We start from the raw sequence: 20,445 nt of genomic DNA, 5'->3' as shown, positions 1-20,445 counted from the left end.
CCTGCAATTTGGAAGTCTTCATTTAGCTAGATATAAAAACTACCATGGTTTTTTTAAAATGTAAATTGATTTTGTGCCAAGTTGTGCAAAGTTTTTTTTTAATCATCTGGGCATAGTCTGGAGTGAGTGGAAGTACATTTCTTAAAAAATCACTGAAGTTCCAAGTCATTAGTTGCCTGTGAGATGAGACATTGGAGAAAATCGCACATAAAATAACTTGGAAAGTACAATACCCTATACCTACATGCAGAAATGGAACTGGAAATATTTATGTTCAGAAGTTACTACAGTACTGAATATAATTCAGCTTCAACACCAGCACTGAAATTTTTGATGAATATCTTTGAAATAATCATGAGTAGAAACATTCACATTCATAGACTAAAAGGTTGTTTACCTTCACCTCAATGGTCTGTAATGGTAGTATTCTACTGTCTTGCCATGGTGTGAGGGAAACTTTTCTATAGTCTGCATTTTCCCTCGACCATCTTCTTTCTGAAGAAACAGCTAGTCATTGAATACTCATTATTTCTAGAGACTAAAGCTGAAGGTCACCTGTTTGTTTATTTCATCTTGAGAATTAATTGTGCTACCCCTTACCAGGTACTTGCAGATAAGAGTGTACCAAGATGCTGTACTATCGACTTAGGAATGTCAACATTGAAGTGTGCAGCAAGAGACCTCAACATTTTCAGAGACTGCTTGTTTCCTTTTTATATTTGCATTTAGGACGTGTGTGTGTGTTGTTAGCTGGGCTCACGCTTATTGCCCATTCCTAGTTAGCTGTGAGAAAGTAATGGTGAACTGCCTCCTCCTTGAACCATTGCATTCCATTTAGTGTAGGTGTACCCACAAAGCTGTTAGAGATAGCGTTCCAAGTCTTTGACCTGGTGACCTGAACGAATTATATATTTCTAAGTCTGCAGCCTAATCCACATAATGTATGGATTTCAGGGTTTGCTTGAACTGTTATTGATAAATGGTGGACATTAGGAACCTGAACAGGAGGTCATTGGAGGAGTAATTTAAAATTCTTGATCACATCCAGCTTTTCAAACTCTGGAGTAAAAATGTTTCCCCAAGAGCTCACTATCCAGGAAACCTTTTCATATACTCTAAGGATAATTAGCCATTTTTGTTCTAACAAATATAGATGTTCCCCAATCATTTTCACACTCGTTCTCTCACTCTGAAACTCAAGTACTGATGTTCTGGTTCCCTTCTCCTAATTGCAGCTAATACAGTGTCTTGGCACCTGCTGAGCAGCCTGGTAAATTGAAATGTTATAGATGCTGATATGCAGTGTATATTTGTACAAGACAAATTGCTTCCCTCGCTATTAGATTGTACTGTTAAATATGTCATTGTGTGCCAATATATGACACAACCATGCGCACAAATGCTTTGAAATGTGGAAGAGTATCATGTGTAACATTCCAGGTTTTGAAGTAAATTGGCTTGTTATTGCTGTGAATTAGTGGAGCCTTAATCAGTAAGCATCAGTTAGCATTGGTGTCATAAAGTATGACAACCGCAATAGAATAATACAGATTTAGAAAGCTGGTAAATGTTGTACAAAACGAGCATTCCTCACATACTTCATAAATGAAATAATTGGAGATAAGTCATATATGATGTCATTGTGCTATTTAACTTTCCATTCCTATTTCTGAATGCTTGGATAGATGAGTTTTTTTGAACAAATGAATCAATGCAGTCAGTATCACATCTTCCCTCAGCAGTAGGAGTCAGTGGAATGAAAGTCAAGATAACCATACTGTATTATCTGAAGTTGTCCAAATGTTTGGAATATAAGAAGTTTCAAAGTAAAGTATTTTAGACTCTTGACGACATGCATAGCTTATTAATGGTTTAAGTACTTAAGAATGCATCAAGTGGTGTTAACTTGGATGACGGAGGGAGAAGAGTGGAAGTTACTTAAAATAGAGACTGTTAGGTGCTAATTATAAATCATTTATATTTTAGTTTGTAGGCTTTAATCAGAAGAAATTAGGTTTAACTCATGCTCCACAACTGTGCATCCAAGCTCATTATAATTTAAAAAATAAATCTATATGTATCTAAATTTTAAAAAAGTGTTTCATTCTTTAGTCCAAGTGTGGGAGCCTGAGTTCAGCGGCAACTTGTTGCTGCCCCTACCATTGAGAAAGCTCCCCAGATAATGACCTAATCAGCTTGTTAAGAGCTGTCCAGCGAGCTTCATGACCAGTCACAGGTCTCACCAGAAGTTCTAGGCCAATCAATAGCTGGCAGATTCTAGATCGTAAAATGCATCAGTCAGGCTTAATTTTGAAGTGATTTTCTTTAGCTTCTCCGAGATGGGTGTTGAGGGCAAATGAATGCCACCACCCAAATCTGGAAGGTAGGTTGCCCTGTTCAGATCCCTGTCATATCAGTCATGAACTCAGTCACTTTTCTCATCTGTTAGGAAGACCAGAAATTGGGACAGCGACATGTGTAGGCCTTTAACTACCCTTTAATTGATCACTTAAAGACCTTAACTGCTGATGAGTTGGAAAAGTCCCGAGTGGACTTAATTGAGGAGGAGGCAAGAAGAAGAAAGATCTCCAGAACAACTTGCCACTTATGCTCTCCTTTGCCACCCCTTGCGAGGGAAATATTCTGTTCTGCCCTCAGTTTCAGTAACTCACATTGTAATGCATGTAATATTTTAACTCAGTCCTGCTGAATCATAAACTTGAAGTGGTTTTAAAAACTGGTCATTTGAATGATCGGGTTGCAGTTGTGTTTTGCTATGGTAAAGAAACATAAGTGAATTACAGGTCTCAACTTTAAAGTTTTACTCATTTCAGGTATATATTAAAATAATTGATACAAATGACCATCGCCCGGAATTTTCAAAACCAAAATATGAAGTAAATATCCCAGAAGACACAATTCCTGAATCTATAATTTTGCAAGTTAGTGCCACGGATAAGGATGAGAAGAATAAGTTGATTTACATCCTTCAAAGCAGCACAGATCCAAGCAGTCTGAAGAAGTATAGGCTGGATCCTTCCACTGGGAATCTCTTTACAGCTGAAAAGCTGGATCATGAGATGAAGCACCAGCACATTCTTACTGTTATGGTGAGTGTGATACTCTTTGAAGAAAATATATCTTCTTGACACATTTTGGCTATTATCACAGACAATTATTTTAATGGTTTTATGAGTATATACTCTTCCTGACTTTTTAAAACTATCTTTCACCAATTAAGTTTGATTATAAAGAGAAGATTGAAGGACTAGTTTGAATCTTATCAGAGTGGAATATGGCAGAAATTGGAAAATGTCTCCACATCTGGAACTCGTCACTTTATTCATGTGCCCTAGACTTATGATTTTGTAATGCTTTCTGGCGTGATAGTTTCACTGAACTAGAGAACTGTTACAATCTTGACTGCACCTTAAGAGTTGAGACTGTGCAGCGGCATGTAGATGAAATGCTCCTAATGTACCTGTGACCTATGCGTGTAAGTGAAGGTTTCCATTTCAAATGATGTTGTATCGGAGAAAGTGAGGATTGCAGATGCTGGAGAGTCAAAAGTTGAAAAGTGTGGCATTGGAAAAGCATAGCAGTTCAGGCATCCGAGGAGCAGGAGAGTTGATGTTTTGGGCATAAGCCCTTCATTAGGAAATGAAGTTGTGTGCCCACTTATGCATAGACAGACTACAGTGCAGGTAACAACCAGGAATTTTGAGAGATGTAGTACACATTTGAGTATCAGAATTATCCATACTATTCAGATCTAATTGTTCTAAAGGTGCTCAGTAAAACTCCTTATTAATACAGGCCCACAGCAGCTCAATGGGACCAATCCACATACTTGGGCCAATTCACTGTTCTCCAACACTGTATCTGTCCTTGATTCCATTGGGATGATAATGAAATGTTTGGTGCTCCTTGGGTGACTCATGGAGGATCCTTTCTTGGCAAGGAGAGCTGGTGGTGTATCAGTAATTTGGATGAAGAGAAATTTTCTAATGTGCAAAGATAGGTAGGAAGCTATCAAGAAGGTGGACTGCTCATTTACAATCTCATTTTCTCACCATTCTAGTTTTAAGGAGGAAGCAGATGGGGATAGCCATTAGATTGTCAACAAATTGTTTTTGTGACAGTGTACATTATTCATTCCTTCCCAAGGTCCGAGATCAAGATGTACCTGTCAAACGCAATTATGTGAGAGTCATTATTAATGTTGAAGACACCAATGACCATGCACCATGGTTTACGAGTACCTCCTATACTGGTCATGTGTATGAATCTGCTGCAATTGACTCAGCAGTGCTTCAAGTTACTGCACTGGATAAAGATAAAGGCCAAAATGCAGAAGTGACTTACACTATTGAATCAGGTAATTTTTGGTTTCCTTTGTTTGAGACTTGAGTTACTGATCATATTGCATGAGAAAGGAACATTGGAAAATATCAACCAAACAGTCAGCAAGAAAAATGAAGGTAATGTTTCAAATGTATATCTTTCATTAAAGTTCTAAACCTAACGAATAATGAACATTTCAGAGTAAGAAATTATAAAGGAAGGGAGAGAAAGCAACACTTAATCAAATGGCATTGATAGAAGTCAATAGCCTGAATAATTTGCGAATTATTAGATAGAAGATTACTAGAAAAAATTACAAGATACTGTGAAGACATTAAATATGGAAAAAAAAGGCCTGGTTAGTTTGTGCAAACAAAAACATGGGAAAATAGGGAAATTTGAGAATTTTCTTTTTAAATGAAAGGAAGTTTTATGTAGGAGTTTGAAATGAAAACAGAAAATTCTTACCACCTACAAATGAGAGTAATGTCCAGGTAGCACGATAAATAGACCTATTGTTAGCTTTGTAATGCCCGACTTAGTCTTGATCCTCTTTTCTCCATCACACCCCCTCCCAAATTGGTCAAAGAGCCAGATACAAAACTGATCACATTCTAACTTTACAGACAAGCTGTACCTCAAAATAGCACTCTGCCACTGTAACTTCTTAGCTCTATGGAGTAGATTCAGCTGAATAGCCATTGAAAATGGAAAATAGTGGGGAGCTTTAGCATCCAAATTGCTAATATTGCACTCCTAGCATTTCATGTTCGTGTCTACAAATTAGTGAACATACTTGAATGAGGATAAATAGTAGGATTGTGTATTGATGAATTTAATTGGCACTAACCTATGGAGACATTTTTCCTATTTTCCCAACATTGTATTTTGTACAAAAAACAAAGAAATTGGGGGTGGAAAGCATAGTGAATGTTGGATTAACCATATTACAAGCACATTCCTTAGATGTCTGAAATGATATGCATATTATTTATGATGCAGTTTTAGTTTGTCAAAGGCTAAAATCCTGAAAATCAAATACTAGCAAGAAGATTCATTTAAAACTTTGAAATGATTTTACTACTTTAATTATTTTTCATGTCTGGCTGAAAGAAAGCATTTGGGTTCATTAAGCACAGCACAAGATAACGGGCGGCACGGTAGCACAGTGGTTAGCACTGCTGCTTCACAGCGCCAGAGACCCGGGTTCAATTCCCGCCTCAGGCGACTCTCTGTGTGGAGTTTGCACATTCTCCCCGTGTCTGCGTGGGTTTCCTCCGGGTGCTCCGGTTTCCTCCCACAATCCAAAAAATGTGCAGGTTAGGTGAATTGGCCATGCTAAATTGCCCGTAGTGTTAGGTGAAGGGGTAAATGTAAGAGAATGGGTCTGGGTGGGTTACGCTTCGGCGTGTCAGTGTGGACTTGCTGGGCCGAAGGGCCTGTTTCCACACTGTAAGTAATCTAATCTAATCTAATAACAGTCCAGACGTTCTTAAGTTAAGTTGTGGATTCCTCACTCATTTTAAATAGGGGGTCAAATTTTCACCTGTCACTGAATAGATGGTCAACCTATCAATCAAAATCAGTGATCTGGTAAATCAGTTGGCTATCAGTTCAGTCGTCTTCAAAGGTTTCAATGTATTTAGCTTTAGAGCCTTTGTTGCCACTCCAGGCAATAGAATTTCACAATTACTGCTTAGTTGAATTTTTGACCCAATAATGGACCTAGCTTTATAGGGATAGTTGTGAAGGGGACTTTTAAGTTTGTTTGACTGTTTTATGAACTTTTAATAACTTTAGCTTTCTTTTGAAGTCTTCATTTTTCAGTGCCTATTTGTTTATTTATACAGGAATAAGTGTTTACAGTATGGATGCTTTTTCATGCTATATAAAAGACATTTGTAGTTGAGTTTGTAGAAGGAGTTTTTTTTCCCTGAATACTTTTGAATGTTTATTTTGATAGTTCAAAACATTTCAAAGATATGTTTTGTTATTATTGGACTCATTGATTCTGTAATTAGATGTTTGAAGAGAGCTTTAAAGGTTGACCAAGTTCTTTATACTCATTAATGCTCAATTCTCCTTACTGCAGAATGCTGAAAAACACTTGATCAACTACACAAAGTACCCTTAACGCATCCGAACACTTAAAAACAAAATTGCTGTTCAATTTGATGCTCATTCGATATTTAAGAACTAAGCTCTGTTATCAATCACTGCACTAAGACATACTTAAATTATACTCCTTCACCTAAATATAGCATGTGAAGTTGACCACTTATGTAATTTTGGCTGACAGAAGGTTTCTGGCTCCAGTTTAAGAAAATCTATGTTCAGGAGTTCTTTAAGAAGCCGTAAACTGTCTCCTCCAAACTCTGTTGGAATCCATCAAATTTCCAAGTGGTGTGAGTTTTTGTCCCTGCATTGAGATAGGCAAGGACACAATTGCTGAGTATGGGCTCGTTATTCCAAGGAGCCAAAACTGCCACACAGTTGGAATGGGGACAGGAATTCTAGAATTGGGTCGCAGCCACCATTTTTAAGTTTTCCCTACCTCCGTTCCAACACAACATTTGGGGCAGAGAATCATAAGCATTTCTAATTCTTATAGACTTGATGGTGATAATACGTTGTGATCCCATTTGGCTATGACAGGAAAACTAAAATGCCTAGAAATTAGATTATGCAGTATCTCTATTGGAAGTACGATGTAGGTACTTAACCGTTAAATGTTGCCAGAAACTCTGCCATCTGTCAAAATTGTTAAGGTGTCCAATTTGTCTGTACGGAAATGATGGTGAAACACCTTTTGCATTTGTGTCATGCATCTTTGTAAAATTTAACTTTGTACGACTCATTGTCCTGTTCTCACACATGTTGCCATCGGTGTCTTCATGTATTTGGTTGATACACCAGTACTCTTCAAAGAAACTCTTAGTGAATGTCCTTGAAAGGCATTATGAAATGTCAGATATTATCCTGCAATCACGATGAGCAAATACTGCACCCCCAGCCCTACTCCTTTCTTTTGCAGAAAATGTAAAACAAGCACTAAGCCCCATTGTAACTGATGGATAGAACTTGATGCCTGTTTTAAGTGATCACCTGAACATCATCTGAGGCAATTTATCATAAGAATTTCAGGCCATCTTGGGATGCAGGACATAGTCCTATGATTTACTTGTGCTACCTATGATATTTGTAAAGTATACTTTACAAATATATGTCTATCCTATTTTATCTGATAGCCATATGCTAATAAAGTATAATGGTAACACATGGAAATGAGACAAAGGTAGCAATGGGAAGAGCCATATTTAATAAGAAGATGTGGTTACGAATAGGAATGCAGAATAAATAGCTCAAAGAATGGCTTTTAGAGACCTGGATTTGGAGTCTTGTTTTATGGATGTGAGACATGGACACTGGCAGAAGGATGGGGCCAGTTTGCCATGTAACTTTGAAATGTAAGTTTGGATGTGCATTAATAGGATTTCCTGGACAGAAAAAAATGTGGCAAGTTGTGGTGACTGCTGTAGAGACTGAATAAACAAAAAAAAAGCTTTTCCTACATAATTAGGAAAACACAGACAAACTGCCTAGGGCATATTTTAAGTAGAAACAGATTTTGTTAGAGATCTTATGGAGGGAAGATTTCAAGAATAAAGAGGAAGAGGAAAATGGAGGATATTGATGTTGGATGGTTTGAAAATTAAAGCAAATTATTGATATATTAAATGAATAGAGATATGGAAGGACAACACTGAGCCAAGGACTGACTTTTAGATAGAGAACACACCATGATTTTATTTGTATATATTATAATTTGTCATAATATGTATATGTTTGCCTTTACAGGAAATGCTGCTAACAGTTTTGCCATTAATCCAGTTCTGGGTACTGTTATCGTAGCAAAAGGTCTGGATCGTAGTACACGGAGACAATATGAACTTATTGTTAAAGCAACTGATGGAGGAGTGCCTCCAATGAGTGCAATTACTTCTGTTCGCATCTTCGTGACCGTTTCCGATAATGCAGCACCCAAGTTTGCAGTAAAAGAGTACTATGCAGAAATAAGTGAAGGAGCTAGTATTGGCAGTTTTGTCATCCTGGCAACTGCATCCAGTCAATCAACAATAACTTACGAAATAAAAGATGGAAATACTGATGGTGCATTTAATATTAACCCTAACTCAGGTGTCATAATCATTCAAGAAGCACTTGACAATGAAGAATTGGCTTTGTACCGGCTTACAGTTCAAGCCACGAATATGGCTGGCTTATCGACCAATATTACTGTTTTAATACAGGTGCAAGATGAAAATGACAATATGCCAGTCTTCACTCAATCAGAGTATATTGGAATCATTAGTGAATCTGCATATGTCAACAGTGTGGTTCTGAATGACAAAAATACTCCACTGGTAATTCAAGCCACAGATGCTGATGAAGGATCCAATGCTCTTCTGATTTATCAGATTGCTGAACCATCTGCTCAGAAATATTTTGCCATTGATTCCAGCACAGGTGCTATTCGTGCAGTCCTGAAGCTAGACTATGAGGAGACTAGCATCTTTCATTTTACTGTGCAAGTACACGACAGTGGAAATCCACAGTTATTTGCAGAATATGAAGCGAATGTTACCATTCATGTGATTGATGTAAATGATTGCCCTCCAGTATTTGTTCAGGATCTGTATGAGGTGTCTCTCCTTGTGCCAACTTATAAAGGAGTGAAAGTGGTTGTTGTAAATGCCACAGATGCGGACTCTAGTTCCAATGCAGATCTAATATATTCCATAATTGATGGCAACATAGGTGAGAAGTTCTCCATGGCTGCAAAGACAGGACTGATTTCAGTGAGAAACGTGACTCAGCTGAGAAGCAGGTATGAGCTTACAGTTAGAGCTAGTGATGGAAGGTTTTCGAGCACAACTTCAGTACATGTAAGTATAAAAGAAAGCCAAGAAAGTAACTTGAAATTCACGCAAAGCTCATATTCTGCTGTGGTGAAGGAAAACTCTACAGACATTAAAACCATAGCCATCATTACCACAATGGGCAATGAAATGAATGAACCATTGTTTTACCATATCCTTAACCCTGATAGCAAGTTTAAAATAAGCCGCACTTCAGGTGTTCTTGCGACTACAGGAATTCCATTTGATCGTGAAGAACAAGATGTATATGATGTAGTAGTTGAAGTGAGTGAAGAAAAGAAATCATCAAGAGTTGCTCATGTTGTTGTGAAAGTTACTGTTGAAGACATTAATGACAATGCTCCAATTTTTGTGAACTTGCCTTATTATGCTGTAGTTCAGGTTGATGCTGAAGTAGGTCACATTATTCGCCAAGTCACTGCCATAGACAAGGATGTTGGTAAAAATGGAGAAGTTTACTATTACCTCAAAAAAGAACATGAGCATTTTCAGGTAGAACCATCAGGGGCAATATGTTTGAAAAAGAGTTTTGAACCCAACCTATCAAATGTGGAGTTTGTTATTATTGTTGCAGCGAAAGATGGAGGAGAGGAACCACTTTCAACAGAAGTTGAAGTACCTATCACTGTTATAAATAAAGCCATGCCTGTATTTGAAAAACCATTTTACAGTATTGAAATTCCTGAAGACATTCAGCTGCATACTCCTGTTGTATATGTGCAGGCTAACAGTCCAGAAGGTCCTCGTGTCATTTACAGTATCGCAGATGGAGATCCTTTCAATCAGTTTACAATCAACTTCAACACTGGAGTTGTAAGTGTGATTAGTTCACTAGACTTTGAAATGCATCCAGCTTATAAGTTAACGGTAAGAGCAACAGATTCATTGACTGGATCTCATGCTGAGGTATTTGTTGATATTGTGATAGAAGATGTCAATGATAATCCTCCAGTGTTTACAGAGAGAAAGTACACTGCCACTCTGTCTGAGGCTTCTGTGGTAGGTACGTCAGTGGTTCAGGTCATTGCTACTGATTCAGATTCAGGAATGAATAAAATTCTTTACTACCAATTGGTAGAAGATGAAACCAAAAGCTCAGAATATTTTCACATTGACAGTACCAGTGGCCTCATTTTGACAGCGCGGATGCTGGATTATGAACATATTCAGCAGTATAATCTCCTTGTTAGAGCCCTGGATAGTGGAAAACCTCAACTTTCTAGTGACATTATTCTAACTGTCCACATCACTGATTTGAATGACAACCCACCATTGTTTAATGAACTGTTGTACCAAGCCTCCATACGTGAGCCTGTAACTCGTGGGCATTTTGTAATGCATGTTCAAGCCTCTGATGCAGATATGTCTGACGTGGAGAAACTTCAATATTCAATTATCTCAGGCAATGAGCATATGAATTTTGCAATTGACAGTAAATCTGGCATTATTACAGTTGCAAACTTACACAAACAGAATTTGGAGGCAGTTTACAACCTTGGTGTGTCTGTATCAGATGGTGTTTTTCGAAGCTCAGCAGAAGTTCGGGTGAGCATTGTTACTGCTAATTTCCATAATCCTGTTTTTGATCAAACTAGCTATGAGGTAGAATTGGCTGAAAATTCAGATGTTGGTACCCTGGTAACCGAAGTAAGGGCTACTGATGAAGACTCTGGCACATATGGGCACATAAGTTATTACATTGTTAACGACTTTGCAAGAGATAAATTTTCTGTTGAGCAAAAAGGCAAGATTTTCACATCAGAGAAATTGGATCGTGAGAACCCATTAGAGAAGGTAATTGTCATTAGTATTATGGCAAAAGATGGTGGTGGTAAAGTGGCTTTCTGCAATGTCAATGTTATACTTACTGATGAAAATGATAATGTGCCTCAGTTCCGAGCTACAGAGTACATGGTAAACATCGGTGCATACGCTCCGAAGGGATCTTCGGTCATTAAGATTGTAGCATCAGATGCCGATGAAGGAAGTAATGCAGATATTGCCTACACCATTGAGGCAGATTCTGACAGTGTTGAAGAAAACCTTCAAATTGATTCAATTTCTGGGCTCATTAGTACCAAAGAGAGTCTGGTTGGGCTGGAAAACCACTTTTATACTTTCTTTGTGAGAGCCAAAGATGGTGGAGTACCACAGCAGGAATCTCTTGTTCCCATCTATGTTAGAATACTCCCACCTGAAGTTCCACTTCCAGTATTTCCTGAACCCTTCTACACATTCACAATCTCTGAAGAAATCAATATTGGGACTGAGATTGACATTATTCGAGCAGAAAATGATCAACAAATAGCATACACTCTTGTGAAGGGTAATACCCCTGAAAGTAACATGGATCAAATATTCGCCATAGAACGTGACACTGGAAGATTAAAAACTGAAAAGAAACTTGATCATGAAACAACTAAATGGTACCAGATTACAGTCATGGCACAATATCCCTTCGAGGAATATGAAATAGTTTCTTCTGTGGATGTGCGTATTCAAGTGAAAGATGAAAATGATAATGCACCTGTTTTTGATTCTAATCCATATGAAGCCTTTGTTGTGGAAAACCTACCTGAAGGAACCACAGTCATTCAAGTAAAAGCGACAGATCTGGATTCTGGCACAAACGGTCAGGTGACTTATAGTTTAGCTCAATCTCAGGAACTTGATCATACACTGGAACTCTTCACCATTAACAGTGAAACAGGTTGGATAACTACTCTCAAAGAATTGGACCATGAGGAGCAGAAGAAGTACAACATCGTAGTAGTGGCATCTGATCAAGGAGAAAAGGTGCAATTGTCCACTACTTCAGTAGTGGATGTCACTGTTAGTGATGTCAATGATAATCCTCCACGCTTTACCGCTGAAGTCTACAAAGGGACTGTGAGTGAAGATGACCCACCGGGTGGAGTGATAGCCATCTTGAGTACAACAGATGCTGACACTGAAGAAGTCAATAGACAAGTTACCTGCTACATTACAGGTAAGGACTTTGTCAAAGTACAGATACTTCGTGCAGATCTTGATGACTGCATTTTATGTTAACAATTTACTTGTTAAAATGTCTATATATGTTTTATCGGTTGATAGGGCTGACGTTAAAATTAGCGAATTTATATTTCTCATGCCTTGCTGTTAGATCTAAATCATGGCATTTTGTTTATCTGCAGAAGGTTGCTTAACTTTTTAAATCCATTAATCGCAAAACCGCAGACCTCTACCATACTTACTAGTTCTGAAGTTTCTAACCAAGTAGTTTTTAGTTCAAAGTTCACCCATTTTACATCCTTATTATTGTTGGAAAAGCTGGTACAGATAGTCAGTTTTGGAGACCAATATCCTGTGTATTTTTTAAAAAGAAAGTTCTATGGCAAATATAAAAAAAACACAATGAGGCAAGGAGACTTCGGACCCTGCCCATGACTTTGCCCAGATAGCACTAGTGAGGCCCAAGGCCAAAATTCAGGCCATCCTCTAGCCTCCTACTTGGGGCACATATTTTATGAGCAGCCCCGTTTTTGAGGATGTAAGTGGGCGGAAAACAATTCTGCTTTGTATGATATAAGTGGTTAGTAATTTTATAGACATGTCTGTAATAGTCTAATCCATAACAATCTATCCCAGAGTATTTACACTAAAATTTTGACTAGTTGTTTTCTGTAATCGGGCGTTTTAAATTTTAGGTAAAAATTGACATACCTGAGTTTTTGTTTGAACATGCATGTATCCAAAACTTCTGATTGTATTCAAAAACTTCAGTGTTTCACTCAGATCTTCACTTAAACTTAACATGGGGTCAGAATTTGAATCCATAGTGCATAGTATTAATACGGTACAGGTATGGTATGTGGTATGTATAATTTTAAAACCTTATATAGTCTTGCCCATGATTTGCTGAGTGTTTTGCAATATCATAGAGGTCCACAGCACAGAATAAGTCCCTTCAGCCTACCGAGTCTGCACCAATCAAAAACAAGCACCTAATCTCATTTTTCAACACATGGTCCACAGCCTTGTATGTCTTGACATCATGTGTGCATCTTAAATGTTATGACTGTTTCGGTCTGAACCACCTTGACAGGCAATGAGTTCCAGATTTCCACCACCTGGGTGAAAAACATTTTTCCTCACATCTCCTCTAAACCTTCTGTCCCTCGTGTTAAATTTATGCTGCTGGTCATTGTTCCTTCCAGCAAAGGATAAAGTTTCTTGCTGTCTACCTGTCTCTATCCCTCACAAATTTACACATCTTAATCATGTCCCCCCTTCAGTCTCCTCTGCTCCAAGGAAAACAGCTCCAGTCTATCCAATCTCCCTTCATAATTAAAATTGCCAGCCCAGGCAACATTCTGATAAATCTCCTTTGCACTCTCTTCAATGCAAACACCTCTATGACACTTCTGTTCTACAGTGTGGATTCCAGAACTGCTCAAAGTACTGTATCTGTGGCCTAACCAACCTTTTGTACAATTGCAGCATAATCTTTCTGCACTTATTCTCTGTGCATCAACTGATAAACGCGAGTATTTCACATGCCCTCTTAACCACTTTATCTACCTGTCCTGTGTCAAAAGGACTGGTGGACATGCACGCTATGGTCAGCTTATCCTTTGTGCTTGCTCGGGGCTTACTGTTCATTATGTCTTGTTTGTTCTGGTCACACTTACGTGGATTGAGTTCCATTTGCAACTCAGCTCGTCTGACCAACCCATCAGCATCCTCCTGTGATCTACGTCTATCCACTTTTAACCACCCCACTAATTTCCGTATAGTCTGTGAACTTACTGATAACTCTCCTGCATTCAAGTCTCAATCATTTCTTTTAACCACAAATGGCAACAACCCCAAAACTGATCCCTGTGGAATCCCACTGGGCACAATCTTTCATTACTTGAGGTCGTATCTGGAGCAGTGTCCACTGTTTTGGCCCCTGTATGTAAGAAAGAATATTTTGGGCATTGGAGGCACTTAAAAGGAGATGTACCAGGCTGATTCCTGAGATGAAGAGGTTACCTTATCCAAAACAGCTAAATAAGTTAGGCCTTTCTACATTGGAGTTTAGGAAAATGAGGGGTGATCTTGTTGAAACATGAGAAAAGTGTGAGAGATGTTTCCACTCGTAGGGGGATCTCAAACTAGCAGGCAGAGTTATCGAATAAAGGGACATGCATTTAAAAATGAGATACGAAGGAGTTCCTTCCAGAGAGTAGTAAAGGTACTGAATTCTGTACCCCAGAGAGTTGTGGAGGCTAGACCATTGAAAGGATTTAAAGAGGAAGGTAACCCACTGCCCCCTGCCATCCTGTGATTTGTGTGGCTGGAAAGAGAGCAATTGCTGGGCACCAGTAAGCAGAATATCTGAAAGGGAGGTTTGGGGAAGGGGTAATTCATAGGACAAGAATTTAGTAAGCAAGAGAACCATTCTCAAATCATCCTCATTAACAGCTTATCCAGGGGAGTAAGTTGGTATCAAACTGTCCTTGCAAACTGGTGAAGAGGAGCAATTTTTTTTCTGAGGGTGATTCATGTTTGGAATACTCTACCTCCGAGAGGAATAAAGGCTGTGTCATTTAATATATGCACAGCTGAGCAACACAGATTTTTGTCTGGCCTGATGTTCATGGTTTCTGGAGAACCTGCAGTGAAGTGAAATGGAGGCTATATAATCAGCCATGATTTTATTGACAAGTGGAGCAGATTTGAAGGGCTGAATGGTCTACCCCAGTTTCTTCTGTTTTTATGTTCTTACATAATCTCCTCTTGCAGAAAGTGTTATGAGCAATAGCTCCTCTGCACTGAGTAAGCTTTCTATTTAAGACAGGACTGATGGCATTTGAGGAGCAAGTGTAACACTACTGTTAAGTAAATGAGGCAGCAGCAGGTTTGGCTGCTGCTTTCTTCAAAGGTGAACAGGTATAGACAGATCATGATTCGAAACTCCTGTACCCAAAAAAGGATTTTAACAACTTTTCAGCTTGATAGTTCGTGACCAAATAGAAGAATGTTAGGAATTTAACTTTGCCTGTGTTTGGACTCTGAAGCATTAGATTAAACAAAGTAAACTTTAAATTTGGCAAAACGCCATATTTTACAGAACGATTGTTGAACTGTTCCTTCCACAAGTTTCTCCACTAGTTATATTGTTGTTGGGTAATTATTTAGCCTTATATCTGGATAATAGTGGATTTCTTCATCTCGCAGTATAAATTGTTTCCAAAATGATAGTTTGGAAACAATTGTTATTTACATTTTCAGTTTCCATTGATTCTGATTTGAATGATACAGAATAATTCTTATTGGTGTAATGAAATTCTGTATTTGTGTTGTGCAGAATTCTTTTTGTATTTAGCTGCTGATAAGTTTAATTGGATTTAAAGTTGTAAAGGTTAGCCTTTTCTGATTGCTTATTGAAGCTCTCACCCTTGGGAAGTACATGATTGAGGCAGAGTGGGAGTTACTAATAGACTGTAATTGATTTTTTTTTACAGAAAGCCTTGTTGGGAAACAAACTTTGTTTGCATGTGCTATCAGTTAAACCACGTACCAAGAACTGTTCTTATAAGAATTTGACCAGATAAACTGAACTTTCAAATGCTTTTCATGGTGTACAGCCGTGCTATAAGTGATTCTCTGCTATATTTTATTTTAATATTACAGCCTAAGCCCACAATCAAAACTTGGGAAGGAGAGTTTATTTTGCTTTCGTTCTCCACTGAGATGGAAGTTGGAATCTAAAATTACTAGGAGAAAGTGAGGACTGCAGATGCTGGAGATCAGAGCTGAAAATGTGTTGCTGCAAAAGCGCAGCAGGTCAGGCAGCATCCAAGGAGCAGGAGAATCTACGTTTCAGGCATAAGCCCTTCTTCAGGATTCCTGCAGAAGGGCTTATGCCCGAAATGTCGATTCTTCTGCTCCTTGCATGCTGCCTGACGTGCTGCGCTTTTCCAGCAACACATTTTCATCTAAAATTACTAGCCAGCATTAAAATTGCAATCTCTGTTTTCCATTCAAGTTGAAATGGAATGTGAAATCAATTAAAAATAATTTTGTTTAATGTCATCACCAGCACACTACAGCCCACTTTAAGCAGTAGAAATGTCTTTACTACTTAGATTTTGTTGACTGAACTTTTTTTCAGTAACAAATAGGTGAAGATGCAACTAAATGCAGCACTTGGCTATGTACACCAGATACCTATACTCAATTCCCAACCTATGCAACAGCTCACCTTTGAAATTGTATCAATTGTGATGTTTTGTTTCTAATACAGACATAAAGATTTGTTTCTGGGCTAAATGCCAATAGCTGCCTCGTGTCTCCTGTTCATCATATTCCAATTAGTGCATGAGTGGGCAGCACGGTGGCACAGTGGTTAGCACTGCTGCCTCACAGCGCCAGAGACCCGGGTTCAATTCCCGACTCAGGCGACTGACTGTGTGGAGTTTGCACGTTCTCCCCGTGTCTGCGTGGGTTTCCTCCGGGTGCTCCGGTTTCCTCCCACAGTCCAAAGATGTGCGGGTCAGGTGAATTGGCCATGCTAAATTGCCCGTAGTGTTAGGTAAGGGGTAAATGTAGGGGTATGGGTGGGTTGCGCTTCGGCGGGTCGGTGTGGACTTGTTGGGCCGAAGGGCCTGTTTCCACACTGTAAGTAATCTAATCTTGACATAAAAAGCAGAAGAAATGCAGATGCTGTACATCAAACAAAAACAAATTGCTAGAAAAGCTTGGCAGGTCAGGCAGCATCTGTGCAGGGAAATCAATTACTGTTTTGGGTCCAGTGACCCTCATGAGTTGACATTTTAGTGATAATTTGGACTTGACTATGAATTTCTTCACATTCAACAGCTGCTGAAATTTGTTACCTAGGCTCAAACTCCCAGAAGTTACAGGATGACTATCAGAAGCCGAAGTATTATCATCTCATAATAAAGTTCTTACATTCATTTATTAGAACAACCACGCCTTTAATGTCTATTGTAATCTAACCAAGTTGATTACTGACAGCATTTGCTGGTGCACACATGTTCAGAAATGTTTTCGAAATGGTTCAAACTATTGACCAATAGAGGTATCGATGATTACACAGCAGTTAATACTACTCCCTTTGATGTGATAGTATGCTCATAACTGCCAATTTTAAATTAATTTTCAGGAGGAGATCCTCTGGGACAATATGCAATTGAGCACATTCAAAATGAATGGAAGGTTTATGTCAGAAAACCTTTGGATAGAGAGAAGAAAGACCATTACCTTCTGAACATTACAGCGACTGATGGGACATTAGTGGCTAAAGCTGTAGTAGAGGTTAAAGTCCTTGATGCAAATGATAACAGTCCTACTTGCGAGAAGGTGAGTGTTGGATGTGCAGAAATTATTGCAAGCAATTAATATATAATTTTTTAAAATTCTTAATGTAAGTTTGAACCTTAAGAATTTTTGAAATTACTGTATGTTTGGTAATTGCAATGAAGGGAGCTACACAAGCTCTTTAAAAGGTCACATGACATTTACCTGGCTTAGTGACTCAATTCATAGTATCAAACAGATGGTGTTGCTCAGTTGTGATTATGTCCATAAACAAAATGCTGGATAGGATTCATGAAAAGCTGATGGCACACTTGATAAAAACAGATTTTCAAAACATTCTTATGCATTTTTTACTCTTCATGTATTTTAAGTTAGATGACCTAAGCTACAGAGAGCAGATTTATAAGAATTGTATTTCTTGTAGCTTCTTGACCAATGTAATCCCTCCACATCTCTTTTACTTCTGTGAAGAATGAGTCACAGCTCCAGTCTAAAGATTGTTTTTATCCCTCAAAATGACTCTGCTGCACTGTTTCTCTCCTGGTGGAAGTTTGCCTGTTATATATTTGACAGATTTGTTTTGGTCAAAATCTTGCTTAGTGTTTGTTTACCTCTGTATTCAGAGGATAAATTGCATCATGACATAAACAAAGAACCAGGGGTGCTGGAGATCTGAAATTAACATTGGTATCAGGACACCCGGTTTTTCTTGTCTTAAATCTGAGTTAGAAATGCAATGTATGCATTGTAATCTGTTGTGCCAGTACCAGAAGTCGACTGGACATCAAAATGGCTTAGATGACTTTTATTCTCCAGATGGAACATGCCTTCAGCTCCTTTAATATGCAAGTCAGGTTCCTATGCCTATTGAATTCTTAAAGGGAATGCGATAAAAGACAACTTTTGTTCTGACCATTTAAACTTTGGCACTTCAGTATGCCTAGTGATGCTGGATGTTTGTTATACAAAACTTCAGTTATGTGTATTGTTACCTGTACGATGGTGGTGGGAATTAGAAAGTACAGTGTTGCACCAAGGCTATAGGCACATTATTCTGCCAAACCATCGAATGACATGATATTTTTTTCCTTGTTTCTATGACCAAAGTTTGATGAGCATTGATCAATCTTGTGCCTAACGGGCCACATTCTCATATTTGTGTTCTAATTGGGAAAACAAGGTACAGCAGAAAGGCCATTCCCCCCTTTAAGTCCATTGTTTACACTGTTTCATCAATTTGCATCTTCTTCCTTACCTGGTATATCTTCAACTCTGCTTTAAATATATTAATTAAGTCATAATGCTTTCTCTGAATGTCTGATTCACCATATCCATGAAAAGAATCTCTTTTTGAGGCTCCATTAATTTTATCTCAGTATACAAAAATATTTTCTCTCAGATTCACCAGCTCTTATAGCTTCAATGCTTCTTGGCCATTTTCCTCATTGAAAAATTAGACCAACTCTTGCAATTTCAAGTACTGAATGAAATAGCCATCACTTCTAAATCCTGCTCCAATCCACCAAGTCCTATAGAAGGTAGTTCCCAAATGGTACACAATACTCTATAGGTGATGTATAAAAGGTTTAAATAATCTTGCTTTAATTCGTAGATTCACAAAATCCCTACAGTGTGGAAACAGGCCATTTAGCCCACCAACTCCACACCAACTTTCCAAATTGTAACTCATCCAGACCCATTCCACTACCCTATTACCCTACATTTTCCCCTGACTAATGCACCTAACCTACACACCCTTGAACACCATGGGCAAATTAGCATGGCCAATTCACCTGACCTGCACCCATTTGGAATGTGGGAGGAAACCGGAGCACCCGGAGGAAACCCACACAGAATGGGGAGAATGTGCCCACACCATACAGGCAGTTGCCTGAGGCTGGAATCAAATATTGAACGGCAGCGCGGTACCCACTTAGCTTTGTTGAAATCAACCTCTCAATTCAACAAAAGGTCAGTGAGCAACTCAAATCCAGATTTGTTTTTAATTTCCTTTTCTAGTGGATTATTTAATATTTATCTATGTTAAAAAATCTGTCTCCACCAATTAGTGTTGTATGATTGCAACTGTCAAATCATAACATTTCTTAATTGACAATATCATTTTTATATTATGACTACATCCACTTCTTGTCAACTTGCTTCATTATAAATACCAGCATTCACATTTACACCTTGCGTAATCAATCTAGATTTATGATTTGGTGATTATACCCTTTCTCTAATCAATGCAATTATTTCTTTAGGAACACCTACTGCAACAAGTTGTATTTACTTAGCAACTTTAATTATAAAAATCATCATAAAATTATGAACAACTAGGACCGAATGTGTATAATAGCTGATGAAGGGCTGTAAACCCGATTTTCCTCCTCAGATACTACCTGATCTGTGCTGTTCCAGCACCCCACTCTTGATTCTGTTCTCCAGCATCTGCAGTCCTCAGTTTCTCCCAGAAGGTGTATGACTTTAAGTAGGATTTGAATGCCATTTTAATCCTATTATCCCTAACTGTTCAATGCCATTTGACCTGAAGCTTGCACTCAGTTTAAATTTGCCATGTGTGATGCTGTGGAAGATTAAATGGTATTAGACATTCTTATTGAAGTACAAGATCTTTAGAACCATTGTATTAGGGACAGTAATCATCAAATGGTGAGAATTGGTTTACGAGATGTAATAAATTACTATCTGTCAATCTTGTTCCATCAGTAATAAGCGGCAAATGATCAAGCAAAGCTGATTTGGTGTAGGAGGAGGTTTGAAAGATTTTGACTGGTAATAGTGGATCCTTAAAATAGTGTGAGAAACTGCAGCAGCATTTTTCTTC

At 38.3% G+C, this 20,445-nt stretch overlaps 1 protein-coding gene across 7 annotated transcripts in view; it reads left to right on the top strand.

Annotated features, from left to right (window-relative positions):
• The window catches only part of fat1a (FAT atypical cadherin 1a), a 207,104-nt gene that overhangs the window by 128,839 nt on the left and 57,820 nt on the right, over positions 1 to 20,445 (top strand). For all 7 annotated transcript variants that reach the window (XM_043689861.1, XM_043689872.1, XM_043689853.1 and 4 more), the window contains exons 8-11: positions 2,835 to 3,110; positions 4,168 to 4,378; positions 8,203 to 12,273; positions 17,443 to 17,639. In XM_043689861.1, the coding sequence (XP_043545796.1) occupies positions 2,835 to 3,110; positions 4,168 to 4,378; positions 8,203 to 12,273; positions 17,443 to 17,639 (4,755 nt within the window). The remainder of the gene's footprint in view (positions 1 to 2,834; positions 3,111 to 4,167; positions 4,379 to 8,202; positions 12,274 to 17,442; positions 17,640 to 20,445) is intronic.

The sequence above is a fragment of the Chiloscyllium plagiosum genome, chromosome 1 (assembly GCF_004010195.1).
Source record: "Chiloscyllium plagiosum isolate BGI_BamShark_2017 chromosome 1, ASM401019v2, whole genome shotgun sequence".
NCBI lineage: Eukaryota > Metazoa > Chordata > Chondrichthyes > Orectolobiformes > Hemiscylliidae > Chiloscyllium > Chiloscyllium plagiosum.
Note: the sequence above shows the minus strand (reverse complement) of the source record. Positions and strands in the feature narration are given on the sequence as shown.